Source organism: Jaculus jaculus, chromosome 14 (assembly GCF_020740685.1).
Source record: "Jaculus jaculus isolate mJacJac1 chromosome 14, mJacJac1.mat.Y.cur, whole genome shotgun sequence".
Taxonomy (NCBI): Eukaryota; Metazoa; Chordata; class Mammalia; order Rodentia; family Dipodidae; genus Jaculus; species Jaculus jaculus.
Genome location: NC_059115.1, coordinates 77,023,922 through 77,037,689, shown reverse-complemented (window position 1 = coordinate 77,037,689; position 13,768 = coordinate 77,023,922). Strand labels below are relative to the sequence as shown.

At 43.9% G+C, this 13,768-nt stretch overlaps 1 protein-coding gene across 1 annotated transcript; it reads left to right on the top strand.

Moving 5' to 3' along the window:
- Positions 1–7,693: 7,693 nt before the first annotated feature.
- On the top strand, positions 7,694–9,649 carry LOC101615788 (translationally-controlled tumor protein-like; the record flags this gene model as incomplete). Its single annotated transcript, XM_045134546.1, has 2 exons — positions 7,694–8,110; positions 9,632–9,649. Coding segments are annotated over exons 1-2 (402 nt in total), but the record flags the coding sequence as incomplete, so codon positions are not given.
- Between the last annotated feature and the right edge of the window lie 4,119 nt (positions 9,650–13,768).

Sequence of the window (13,768 nt, the reverse complement as noted above, 5' to 3'; positions counted from 1 at the left end):
CTTCACAGAGTTTGAGAAAACAGTCTAAAAATTCATATGAAAGCACAAAAAGTCTCAGATAGCCCAGAGTATACTGAGCAAAAGAAACACCTCTGGTGGTGTTACCCTATCTGATTACAAGCTACACTGTAAAGCCATAGTAATAAAAACAGCATGGTACTAGCACAAAAACAGGCACATTGGGCTGGAGAGATGGCTTAGTGGTTAAGCACTTGCCTGTGAAGCCTAAGGACCCGGTTCAAAGCTCGATTCCCCAGGACCCATGTTAGCCAGATGCCCAAGGGGCTCATGCATCCAGCTGGAGGTCCTTTGCAGTCGCTAGAGGCCCTGGCATGCCCATTCTCTATCTATCTATCTGCCTCTTTCTCTCTCTGTTGCTCTCAAATAAATAAATAAAAACCAAAAAAAAATTTAAAAAAAATAGGCACCTAAACCGATGGAATAGAATTGAAGATCCAGATATGAGTTCAAGTAACTAAGGCTACCTGAGCTTTGACAAAGGAGTCAAAACTGGTCACCACAGCCAAGACAGCATCTTCAGCAAGTGGTGCTGGAGAAAATGGATAGTCACATGCAGAAAATTGAATTTGGACCTCCTCCTCTCACCTTGCATAAAAACCACCTCCAAACAGATCAAAGGTCCCAAAATAAGACCAGAAACTCTAAAAATACTAGAAGGAAAGTAGGGAAAATACTCCAAGATATAGGTGTAGGAAGAGATTTTTTTCAAATAAGACTGCAGAGCCGGGCGTGGTGGCGCACGCCTTTAATCCCAGCACTCGGGAGGCAGAGGTAGGAGGATTGCCATGAGTTCAAGGTCACCCTGAGATGACAGAGTTAATTCCAGGTCAGCCTGGACCAGAGTGAGACCCTACCTCAAAAAACAAAAAAAAAAAAAAAAGACTGCAGTAGTCCAGGGAATTAGGCAGATATGCCTCAACAACTGGACCCTCATGAAAATAAAACTCTATTGTACAGATAAGCAAACCATCGACACAGTCAATAGACAATCTACCGAATGGGAGAAAATCTTCACCAACTATACCTCTTTATGCCAGCTAAACACACTGATATTTTTTTAAAAATCCTTTGGTATTTACTCTTTCATTCTGTAGCATGTCTACATAAATTCTTCACATGCTTGAGATAGCTTTCCTTCCAATTTTATACAGAATTGCAAGCACCCTTCCTTCTCAATTCCTTTGGTCACTTTTCTACTCATTCTTTAAGGGTCCTGTTGCAGTTGCCTTTTTTTTCACTATGACAAAGACCAGACCAGAAGCATGTTATACAAGCAAATTTCAGTCTTACAGACTCCAGGGGAAGCTTTACCATGGAGGAAGAAGCTAACTCACTTCATTCCACATTTGTAGCAGACAGACAATACCTAGAGGTCAAAATGGCTCTCTACAGACATCTAGCAGCAGGAAACTGGAGCTCTGAACCACCCCTTAAGGCTAGACTCAAGATATGTGCCCAGTGATACCTTCTCCATTGGGGAATCCTCCTCCTGGAGACTCAAGGGGAAAGCTTAATCTTAATAAAAATACCTGAGATTATGGGGGACATTAACAATCAAAGCACAACACAGCCCTTCCCAGGAAGCTCTGCAATGAAGTACTCTTGTACCTTAAGGTCTTTAAAAGTAAAAATAACTAAAGCACGAGTTTGATCAATGAGAACTAAGTTGGAGTTACGTAACACTAAGAAGTTACGGTATGCTTTCTCTCAGTAGTAACTTTATATTAATGTGTATCTCAAAAAGCTAGAAGAAAAGAGCTTGAATGTTGTGTCATATAAAAGTGATAAATAAAATTAAGAGCCACGGGGTTGGAAAGTGTCCTTTGGGGCATGGTCTTCTCTGCAGGAACTGACTGGTGCCTGCCTGAATCCACAGGGGTTGCCAATATATCCACAAGTCCTGCCCTGTTCTGAGCCCATCAACAGTTTGCCATGGAGGATGGAGGAGAACAAAAGGGATGAGACAACAAAAGAGAGGAAGGACTACCTAGAAAGAGGAGGGTCCTCACTGGGAAGATGATGGAGGGGATGGGACAACAGAGGATAAGGGAACAAGGACATGATCAAATTACATTAGGTTTATATATTAAAATTCTCCATATGAAAGTGATATTTGTTGGAAGTGACATATATGTTTATTTAACCTGATTACTCAATATATGTACATATAGGAAGATCACATGACATTCCATTAATAAGTCTATTAATGTATTTTGAGTGTTTATGCCTCATTTAAAATGTGAAAAATTAAAAAAAATAATCTTGCCAATAGGGGATTTTGTCAATCACATGTGATTAAAGTACTTTGTGTTGAGATCAAAGTTTAAAATAGGCACAACATATGTTTTATATATCAAATATTGTTCTACACAAATTAATATAGTGCACATAATATATACAGATAGAGTGCGTATATCAAAGCATACATGTGTCTCAGTGTGTCTAGCAACTTTAAGATGGGATTTGTACCAAAATCTAGGTTTACTAATGAATAATTAGAAATAGCAAGAGAATAGAACAGTTGACATAGATGATTATCAAAGTGAACTTTTTAGCTAAAAAAAAATTATTGGCTACTTGAAATAATGGTCAAAGTTAATTAATTCTGTTAGAGCAAAGAGAATTTTCAATCAACAGGCGATTTTTGTGCAACTTTAATAGGCTAATTAAAAGAAACAAATGTCACCGAATGTTCATTATCTATTAAAGATGAGGTATGATATTCTGAATTTGAATGTGAAGAAGAGCAGGAAGCATGACAACTGTGAGTTTAATTAGCTTTAGTTGATAAATTGCATCTTAAAAATAAAGATTATAGACCACCCAAATGGATCCTTTCACATAAGTTTCAAATTTATTAGTAAGTGAGACATTCACAAACTAATTACAAAAGTTGTTAGGTTATGAATATAAAAGAAAGGAAAAAGAGAAAATTCATATATCTTGTCAGAGACATTTTAATTTCTTTGTGTCCCTGGAATCTAGAGCAAGTGAAAAGGCCATAGAACTTCAGGAGCGAGAGTGTACACTATTGCCCTCTGTTCTTGTGTTTCATCCACTAGCGCTCAAGGATGGCTTTGAAAGTATTTCCCCCTTCAACTTAGATAGCAGCTTTGCCTCCCTGAGAGGCCCTTTGTATCAACCCAGTTTTACTCTACTTCTCTGGTTTAAGTTCAATGTTGATTGTTCTTTCTAAAACAAAATCTTTTAGGAAGCAGACAGAAAAAAAAAAAATCTGTAACATGTTATGTAAAAATTCATATAGAATGAAAAAGAGCATCTTTTTAAATTATTAGATATATTTTTAGTTATGAATTTTCAAAATTGAAGGAAAAAAGTGAACCATATTTTTCACACTAACAAATATTTCCAAGTTATGAGAAGATATTAGGTTCTTAAAATGATCTTTGCCTTACAGCTTAATGTATTTAGGAATATCATTCTAATAAACAGCTATGACCCTGGTACCCACACAATTGCACATAATATTTATTTTTTAAATACTTATTTATTTCTGAGGAAAGAGAGAGTGAGCATGCCAGGGCTTCATGCGGCTGCAGGTTAACTCCAAACACATGTGTCACTTTTTGCATTTAGCTTTATGCAGACGCTGGGGCACTGAAAGTGGATTGTCAGGCTTTGAAAGCGAGCAGCTTTAACCACTGAGAAATCTCTTCAGCCTCTACATGATTCTTAATTTGTTATTTTGACAGGAGTTCTCAGGATGTCTAGGATGACCTTGAACATGCACTCTCCTGATTCAGGCTTCCAAGTGGCCTCTCTAAATTTACACTCCATTTTAACATGGAAGCAGTTAAATCAGCTCTTTGACCTACTCACTAATATGACACGTTGGTTTTTAAAAATATTTTTTTTTATTTGAGAGAGAGAGAGAGAGACAGAAATGGAGAGAGAAGGGGTAAAAAGAGGGCATACCAGGCCCTCTAGTCACTCTAAATGAACTCCAGATGTATGCGTCACCTTGTACATGTGGCTTATGTGGATACTGGGGAATCAAACCAAGGTCCGTAGACTTTGCAGACAAGCACCTTAACAGGTAATCCATCTCTCCAGCCCAACACCTTATTTTGTAATAGCTCAGAGATGCCCTTGGTGATGCCTGCCTTGACGATGCAAGCTTCCGTCCCAGTTTTCTAGGGACAGAAAGAAGATGCAGAAACTGTGTAGCTACAAACAACCTCAGCTCCAATGAGCCAAAGGGAAAATCCAAAGACCCATTTCTGGGGAGTCAGACCGGCGCCACTGAAGCCCCCGTGACCCTGGCCGGCCGGCGGGAGCTCGGAGCGCGCTGCTTCCCGCGTCGCGCTTGCTCTTCGGGGCTGTGTCTCACGCTTATTCTGGCTCTGCTGTTGCATTTTCCTGGGCTCGTTCATGTGAGCCGCTGTTACCGGTTCCCTTCTCGTTTCTGCGAACAAATAACCTGACCAGAAGCAACTTGAGGAAGGGTTTTTTCTCACTGACAGTTTGGAGGGCGCTCTCCGTCGCGTGGAGGAAGGAAGGGAGGCGCGAGCGCCACGCAGCTGGTCTCAGGGCAGCGCGGGCAGCCAGCAGAGCGGGCGCAGGAAATGGGGCTGGCCTGCAAAAAGTCAAGGGCTACCGTTAGCTTAGCAGTTAAGGCACTTGTTTGCAAAGCTCAAGGACCCAGGTTCTATTCCCCAGTGCCCACATGAGCTGAATGCACAAGGGGCTGGAGGCCCTGCCCCATCTCCAGTAAATAAAGAAATAAAGTTTAAAAAAAAAAAAAAGTTAAGCTCCCCGACCCCAGTGATTCACTTCGTCCAGCAGGAGCAGGGGTCTACCTTGTAAAGGTCCCACCATCTTCCAGAAGCATTACCAGCTAGAGATTACGCATTCAAACACATGAGCCTATGGAGGGTATAAGCCTTTCAAATCCTGTGTGTGTGTGTGTGTGTGTGTGTGTGTGTGTGTGTGTGTAACTTCCCAAGGTTCTAGAAGAATAGCTAGACCTCATTTAGATAATACACATCTGTTCATCAAGCCTAACCGTCAATGAGTGAGCCAAGCCATTCACCCTGTGGGCCCAGGTTCCTCACCTGTGACAGGAAGGCGATGATGCACCTGTGGGCTCAGGTTCCTCACCTGCGACAGGAAGGCGATGATGCACCTGTGGGCTCAGGTTCCTCACCTGTGACAGGAAGGCCATGATGCACCTGTGGGCTCAGGTTCCTCACCTGCGACAGGAAGGCGATGATGCACCTGTGGGCTCAGGTTCCTCACCTGTGACAGGAAGGCCATGATGCACCTGTGGGCTCACGTTCCTTACCTACGACAGGAAGGCGATGATGCACCTGTGGGCTCACGTTCCTCACCTGCGACAGGAAGGCGATGATGCACCTGTGGGCTCAGGTTCCTCACCTGCGACAGGAAGGCGATGATGCACCTGTGGGCCCAGGTTCCTCACCTGCGACAGGAAGGCGATGATGCACCTGTGGGCTCAGGTTCCTCACCTGCGACAGGAAGGCGATGATGCACCTGTGGGCCCAGGTTCCTCACCTGCGACAGGAAGGCCATGATGCACCTGTGGGCTCACGTTCCTCACCTGCGACAGGAAGGCCATGATGCACCTGTGGGCCCAGGTTCCTCACCTGCGACAGGAAGGCGATGATGCACCTGTGGGCTCAGGTTCCTCACCTGCGACAGGAAGGCGATGATGCACCTGTGGGCTCAGGTTCCTCACCTGCGACAGGAAGGCGATGATGCACCTGTGGGCTCCGGTTCCTCACCTGCGACAGGAAGGCCATGATGCACCTGTGGGCTCCGGTTCCTCACCTGCGACAGGAAGGCGATGATGCACCTGTGGGCTCTCGTTCCTCACCTGCGACAGGAAGGCGATGATGCACCTGTGGGCTCAGGTTCCTCACCTGTGACAGGAAGGCCATGATGCACCTGTGGGCTCAGGTTCCTCACCTGCGACAGGAAGGCGATGATGCACCTGTGGGCTCACGTTCCTCACCTGCGACAGGAAGGCGATGATGCACCTGTGGGCTCAGGTTCCTCACCTGCGACAGGAAGGCGATGATGCACCTGTGGGCTCCGGTTCCTCACCTGCGACAGGAAGGCGATGATGCACCTGTGGGCTCAGGTTCCTCACCTACGACAGGAAGGCCATGATGCACCTGTGGGCCCAAGTTCCTCACCTGTGACAGGAAGGCGATGATGCACCTGTGGGCTCAGGTTCCTCACCTACGACAGGAAGGCCATGATGCACCTGTGGGCTCAGGTTCCTCACCTGCGACAGGAAGGCGATGATGCACCTGTGGGCTCAGGTTCCTCACCTGCGACAGGAAGGCGATGATGCACCTGTGGGCTCAGGTTCCTCACCTGCGACAGGAAGGCGATGATGCACCTGTGGGCTCAGGTTCCTCACCTGCGACAGGAAGGCGACGATGCACCTGTGCTGTCACCTATGACCCCTCATTAATGCCACCTTTTGTGTGGACTGAACCAAGGGTAAATTACATCACTTACTGGATTTTTATGTTCCTGAATTGGGTCTTTCTAGATAGAAGATTCACCGACCACAATAACTGCATGCTGTCTGTTATCTCTCAGATCTCCTGCTATTTATTTGAGAGCCAAGTCTTCACCAGATGCTTAGTGAACAGGAAATGGCAAGCAAGCCCATGATCATCTGTGGAGTCCTAGGCTGACCGCACTATTGCTGCTGGCATTTCTTATTAAAACCATTAACAATACGAACATGAACCATTCGCCACTACAACATGACAGGCAAGGGAGCATACAGCGGTGACCTGTTGTAGCACTTCTCAAGTGACTAGAAATTGACTTTTCCCTCATGGGATTTAAGAATAATTTATACTGTGTGTGAACTGTCCTTTGGGAGATGAATCTCAGCAAGTCACTGATACTCTGTGGTTTATGTGGGATGCAGTTTGACATGATTCTCTTTGTTTTGAAGGGACACTTTATGAAGAATAAAATAAAATTGAGGAGATGATACCTTTTCAGATTCTTTACATGAGAAACATCAGCTGGGTTTCACATTTTAAAGAACCTTGGTGAACTATTTGGATTCAAGAACTCTGATGAATTTTTTTTCATTGTTCACAGTCCCTCTTAAATACTGGAAACTTCCCCAAACCATGTAGAATAATAGAGCTCTCTGTATCTAATCACTCCATTTTTCAGTTTTATGCTTCTATGTGGACTAAAGTAAATGACAATTAACTACAACACTCTCAGTGCCTCTGTTGAAATCCTACTGACCTCTTCTAGTGTCTCCCACAGGATTCCGCTGCCTACGTCTTGGCTCGACAGCCTACACTACCATTTGGAGACTTGAGTGATATATTTAATAAGTGAAGGAAAAACAACTCTTGAGACTTCTTAAGTAGAAGTAGAGCCATGGGAATTTTTACTGCAGAAGCAGCTTTTTCTTAGCAGATATCACAGACCTTGTGGTTAAATGCCATGAAAAGAATGCTATGCCTACAGTCTGCTTAATATCATCACTGAAAGGTAGCAAATTTTGTATTTTGTTATGTGTGTTCATGTTACTTCAGTGAACTGTGTAAACTCAGCCTCTAAAACAATGACCATCTATAAAGTATAAACAAGGTTCTCATTTAATCTTAAAGCCACCAGTAGAAAATGTTAGATCTGGGAGATCACGGGCAGCCTGTGGCTGGAGGTGGAGGACAAGATGGTCAGTAGGGCAGAGGGGAAATGGAGGGCGCTCATCGGTGGAAATGCCTCCACTGAAGGCCTGGAGGACGAAGGCTCTGAAAGCACAGGAGTCACCAGGGTTGATGTAGTCATGATCCATCACCTACAGGAAAACAGCTTGACAAAAGAGACCTATCAGAAGTACATCAATGATGACATGAAACCACCCAGAGGCAAACTTGAAGAATGGAAACCAGAAAGAGTAAAGCCTTTGATTTCAGGAGCTGCAGACCAAATCAACCACATCCTTGTTAATTTCAATAACTACCAGGTTTTTATTAGTGAAAACGTGAATCCAGATGGCATGGTTGATCTCCCGGACTACCACAAAGATGATGTAACTCCTCTCATGATTTTCTTTTTATTTTATTTTATTTTTTTAATTAGTTATGTACACAGTGTGTATGCAGCCATGTTGATACCACTGCTAGCCTCCTTCCTGTCCTCTCCCCTCCAGCAGGGACCCTCCTCATTTGGGAATGTGGGTCGTGCATTGTGGGGGTAGCCATCAGTTATGGGGAAGAGGTAATGTCTCTGTGTATAATGTCCCAGCTTGTGGATCTCACAATCTTTCCACCCCCTCTTCCATGAATTTCCCTGAGCCATGTTGGGTTTGTTTAGGTCTATTTCAGTGATGAGGTCTTGGGAGCCTCTGTGTCTCTGGATCTCTGGTTTGGTAGGAGTTGAGTGTTCTCTGTGTCTATCTCCTTCACCCTTGTGCTGTTACCAGGTTCATCAAGAAAGCAGCACTCCTGCTCATTTCCCCATTACTCTATGCTTTCAGCTGGGTCCCTGGTGAGGTGTGATGGGCTGATTCTCTCCTCAGGTTCTGCATCCATCTGAAAAAGAGAAGCAAATACTCCAACAAAGAGTGAAGTCAGCAGAAGATAAATGGGATAACATCATTATTTTAGAGAGAATTTAATAGGTTTAGGCCCTCTTGTAGTCCATGATTGGTGGGAGCTTGATAATGAGGAGTGCGCTCATTTTTTGGATATGGTTCTGATTTGTTTCCCAGCTCCAGCTATGGGTCCTGTGCCACTGAGGGGATCAGTTAGCCAAATCAAGAGCAGATGGTTTCCCACCATGGCTGTGTGCCACTATTGCACTTGTGTGAGCATCATGTCAGGTTGACTGCTTAGACCATGAGTTTCTTGGACAGATGTTGGTCTTTTTCCCCCAGTCCCCCATGTAGCTCCTTCTGTTACTAAATGAGCTAACTGTCTGGGGGCTGACTCTCTTCCAGATTCAGCCAGGTCACTCGGTTCTGTACCAACAACATATGGTGTCTTCGGCAGTAGGATCTTACCACTAATCTTTGGTGGGTCATCAAGCACTCTGACAGAAGTCTGCCTTCTTTTGGGAAACCTTGTAGGTCTCTTTGGTTAACAGCTCGTTGTGGATGTTAACCGCATGCTGGTTCTGGGAGTTACGTGATTTTCTTTAAAGGTAGTTGAGAAATGGAAATACGTGAACACATCAGCAGTCATCTGCATCTATCACCTCTCGTTGTAATTGGCTGCTGCTTGCCAGCCATACAACACCAGGACTAGACAAATGGAACCAATGCCATTTTAACCTTGTGTTTTGACTGATTTATTTGGAGTAAAGCATTGCTTTTTTTTTTTTTTTTTTTTATTTTCAAGGGGAAAAAGAAACATGTCAAGCCAGCTATGGTGTCACATGCCTTTAATCCCAGCCCTCGGGAGGCAGAGGTAGAAGGATCACCATGAGTTCAAGGCCACCCCGAAATTACATAGTGAATTCCAGGTCAGCCTGAGCTACAGTGAGACTCTACCTTACAAAACAAAGCCAAAACCAAAAACAAACAAACAAAAAGAACATGTCATGTGGGTTGTCTAAAAATAAAGTGCAGGGCTGGAGAGATGGCTTAGCAGTTAAGCGCTTGCCTGTGAAGCCTAAGGACCCCGGTTCGAGGCTCGGTTCCCCAGGTCCCACGTTAGCCAGATGCACAAGGGGGCGCACGCGTCTGGAGTTCGTTTGCAGAGGCTGGAAGCCCTGGCGCGCCCATTCTCTCTCTCTCCCTCTATCTGTCTTTCTCTCTGTGTCTGTCACTCTCAAATAAATAAATAATTAATTAAAAAAATTTAAAAATAAAGTGCATTTATACTCACTAAAAAAAAGACAACGTTTCTCTCTCACTCTCTTACACACAGAGACACACACACACACGTGTCTACCATTGAACCATTTTAAAAGTTTTAAAGTCTTAGTATAAATAAAGTATACAGCTGTTTTGAGCCCCAAGCATAAGTGACTAAGAGTGCTCACGTCTCCCCGTGAGGAAGAATTATTTGGCAGTATTAGTCCTTCCGTCACCACTAAGAACAATTCTCCGCAATCAGGTTACGGACGTCCCCCGAATTCTTCTCTCTTAGGTCTTTTGGACTTTTGTGCTCAGCTCCGTGTTGTCCCATCTTAGCAAGAACCCCAGAAAGTCAATTCAGTCAGAATCCCATCTTCAAGTGTGCAGTCACCCCCATTCTTGGTTCAGGTTTCAGGTTCCTTCATCATCAGCATGATGTAGGATTACCTTGGCCTTGAGCAATTTGACGAGAACTCCTTCTCTTACCCATGGTGTTTTCTCTCAGTCATTTCCTGTCCTTGTATCCCTACTTTACTTTTCCTTATATTCCATGAGGACGCTGGTCTCTCTCCACATCTACAAAGCCAATCTGTATGTTTCACCATCACTCACTCCCTCCCCCACCTTTGTTTCAGTCCGGTTCACATTGCTGGCAGAAATCACCCCACCCAGAGCAGCTTGTGGGAAAAAGTGGGTTTATTTTGGCCTACAGACTTGAGGGGAAGCTCCACAATGGCACCTCCTGGACAATAAGAACAGGAGAGTGTACCAAACACTGGCAAGGGGAAACTGGCTCTAACACGCATAAGCCCGCCCTCAACATGCACTGCCTCCAGGAGGCGTTAATCCCCAAATCTCCATCAGCTGGGGACCTAGCATTCAGAACACCTAAGTTTATGGGGTACACCTGAATCAAACCACCACACCCCTTACTGAAAAAAAAATGTCTGTTATAACTGTCTTTTACATGTGTGTGTCAAGAATAAATTTTTCCCTAACTCTACCTCGACATTTGAAAATCTTTAGAGTAAAAAGGAAGGCATTTTCTGGTCAGACCTTGATTCTTTGCTTTTCAGAGCATTTCTTCTGCCATGGTAATGTAAATGGATTTCCCAGATAATGCTTAAATAAAAAGACGATTTTTCATGACACACAGAATTTGTGATGCATCCAATGGAGAGGGTAGTAGTTTTATGCAGTTGAATCCTGCATCTTATCTGACTCAGCAGGCTAGTCCTCTCGTCACAAGAGTTGGAGAATCGCTGTTTGCCCCATAAAGCTGCATATGGAAATGTCCCTGGTGGTGAAGTCTTCCCCTAAGGTCTGTGGCTGCAGAGAGCTGCCACAGGGAAGGACAAGGTGCTGGTGATGGCCAGAACCTCCGGAGGGCCTCAGTGGCCACTTGCTGAATGAAGTTTCACTGTGATCATTGTCCTGAGGCCTGGAGCCTTCGTGCAGATCTCCCTGCAGCAGTATTCGCTGAGGGGAGCTTGTGGCCTCGGCTCTCTGATTTGGACGACTTCTCAGCCATGCTGTGGGCTCAGCAGGAGTCACACCCAAGGGCTCTAGCCAGAGTTTGGATTTCCTCCCTGCAGATGGCAAAGTCAAAGAAAGGGATCAAATCATGCTCAAAGCTCTTCCACATGGAAATCAACCTAAGCAAGGCTAGGATTTCCAATTAATATTCTGAAGTTAATACTAACAAATGAAGCATCTCATTCCAAAGCAACACTGAGATGAATAGTAAGGGAATTTTGGGTCGAATTTAGAATAATAATATGATTCTGCTAATAATCCTGGCCCTTCATTCAGCAAAGTCAAGAAATCAAGATTTTTATCTTTAAGCCAGGAGTGGTGGTGCCCACCTGCCTTTAATCCCAGAACTCCAGAGGCAGAGGTAGGAGGATCGCCGTGAGTTCAAGGTCACCCTGAGACTACATAGTGAATTCCGGGTCAGCCTGGGCTAGAGGAAGACCCTACCTAAATAAACCCCCAAAATAAAATAACAACAAAAAAGATTTTATCTTTAGGACATAGAGTTTTCCTTATTAATTTTCTCAAAATCATCTTACTTATTGATAAGATTTTTACAGTGAACCTTTTTGAGAAAATTCATGTTTAATTTTCTAGCTCTTTTTTTTTTTTTTTTAACATATTCCCAAACCTACTGTCCGAGAGCATGGGTAATAAAGTGAGATGCAGTGTGGGAGATGACGCATCAGATGTGTGGATGCTCCTTAAATCTAAAGAAGGTTTTCCCCTTTTCTTTCCTTTTCTTTTCTTTCTTTCTCTCTCTCTCTTTCTTTCTTTTTGCTTGAACTCACATTGTCTAAAGTGTCCTTTAAATTTAGGGTTTTTTTTATAACATTACTAAACCCTTTCCAAATTGTAACAAATTATGAATTTGGAACCAGCATGCTGAGTTTATATGTCAGCCCTATCATTCAATTTTCTTATAGTTTTGTAATTTTAGGTGAACTTTGCTGTGTAATAGGCAGTCAGAAAATGGTGATTTGCTTTCTCAGTTCCCTGTGTTGCCTTGAACATGATTTTATTACCTCAGAGATGTGCCTCTTCCTTATCATCATAAAGCTCACCTTTACTACTCATATAAAGCAATATAGCTGCTATCCAGTTGCCAACACATACAATAGACATAAGAACAGGTAAACATTTTAACTTGACTGGGCATGGTGGCACACGCCTTTAATCCCAGTGCTTGGTAGGCAGAGGTAGGAGGATTGCTGTGAATTCAAGGCCACCCTCAAGGCCACCCTGAGACTCCATAGTGAAATTCAGGTCAGCCTGGGCTAGAGTGAGACCTACCTCAAAAAAATAAGCAAACAAAAAAATTTAGCTCAGTTTGCACCACACTTGAGGAACCATCTCACAAACACGCACATATACGTACGTATTTGTATGTGTTCATCGCCATTTACCAAGCCTCTATTTCCACTTTGCAGCTGTTTCTAAGCCAGCTCGTGGGATTTTACTAGAGTTTATATTTCCTCCCTGCCGGGCCTTGTTGGAGACATTGGCAAATGTGGGCATGTTTGACATTGTCACGATGAAGGCATTTCTGGCATTCAGTGGGCGGCACCAGAAATGCAAAGCTCTCTTCAGTGGGTGGGCAGCGCTTCACATTCGTAATCATTCTTAGACTAAGATTCCTTTTGATAATAATTACTCCAGAGAAAGAAAGAAAATTCTTCTTGTTATCATTATTTTCTAAAAAATAATAATAAATCCCTCACAAAGATAAAAAGATGAGAGTTAATCCTGAAGTGTGCCTCCCCTCCCCTCTCCCTCCCTTCCTTCTTTTCCCTTCCCTTTTCCTCTTTCTCTTCTGTGATATGTGTGCGTGTAGAATGGGTGCGACCTTGCCTATGATAGGTTGTGCACGTGGCGTGTATGTATGTGCAGATGCACACACCCTACGCTTGCGGGCTCCAGGCCAGAGGAGAACACTGGATGACCTCTGTTGTTCTCCTGTGTTTCCTTCAAACTGAGTCTCTCTCAATGTGGAGCTTCCATTGTTTGGTCAGGAAGCACCAGTGAATCCCTGGTTTCCACCCCCTGCAGGCTCGAATTACAGATGTGCATAGTCACATGTGGGTTCTGGGGGGCAATAAACTATGTCTTGGAATTCCGAGACTAAGGTACTGGTAAGTGCACTGTTCAGGGAGAGATGGGAGGACTGAATTCCATTTTCAGTATGACTGGATGTAGACTAGTACCCGGGCCACCATGGCTTGAGCAAGCTCCCTTTGTCGTCACTTTGCTGTGAGGACACAGAATCTACCCTCTTGACCTGACCAGCAACTATTCTTAGATATCCATTCTCCAAAAACGAAAGCTATAGGATTTCATTGTCTGTAAATTACTCATTCTAGTTTGTTAAAGCAAAAGTCA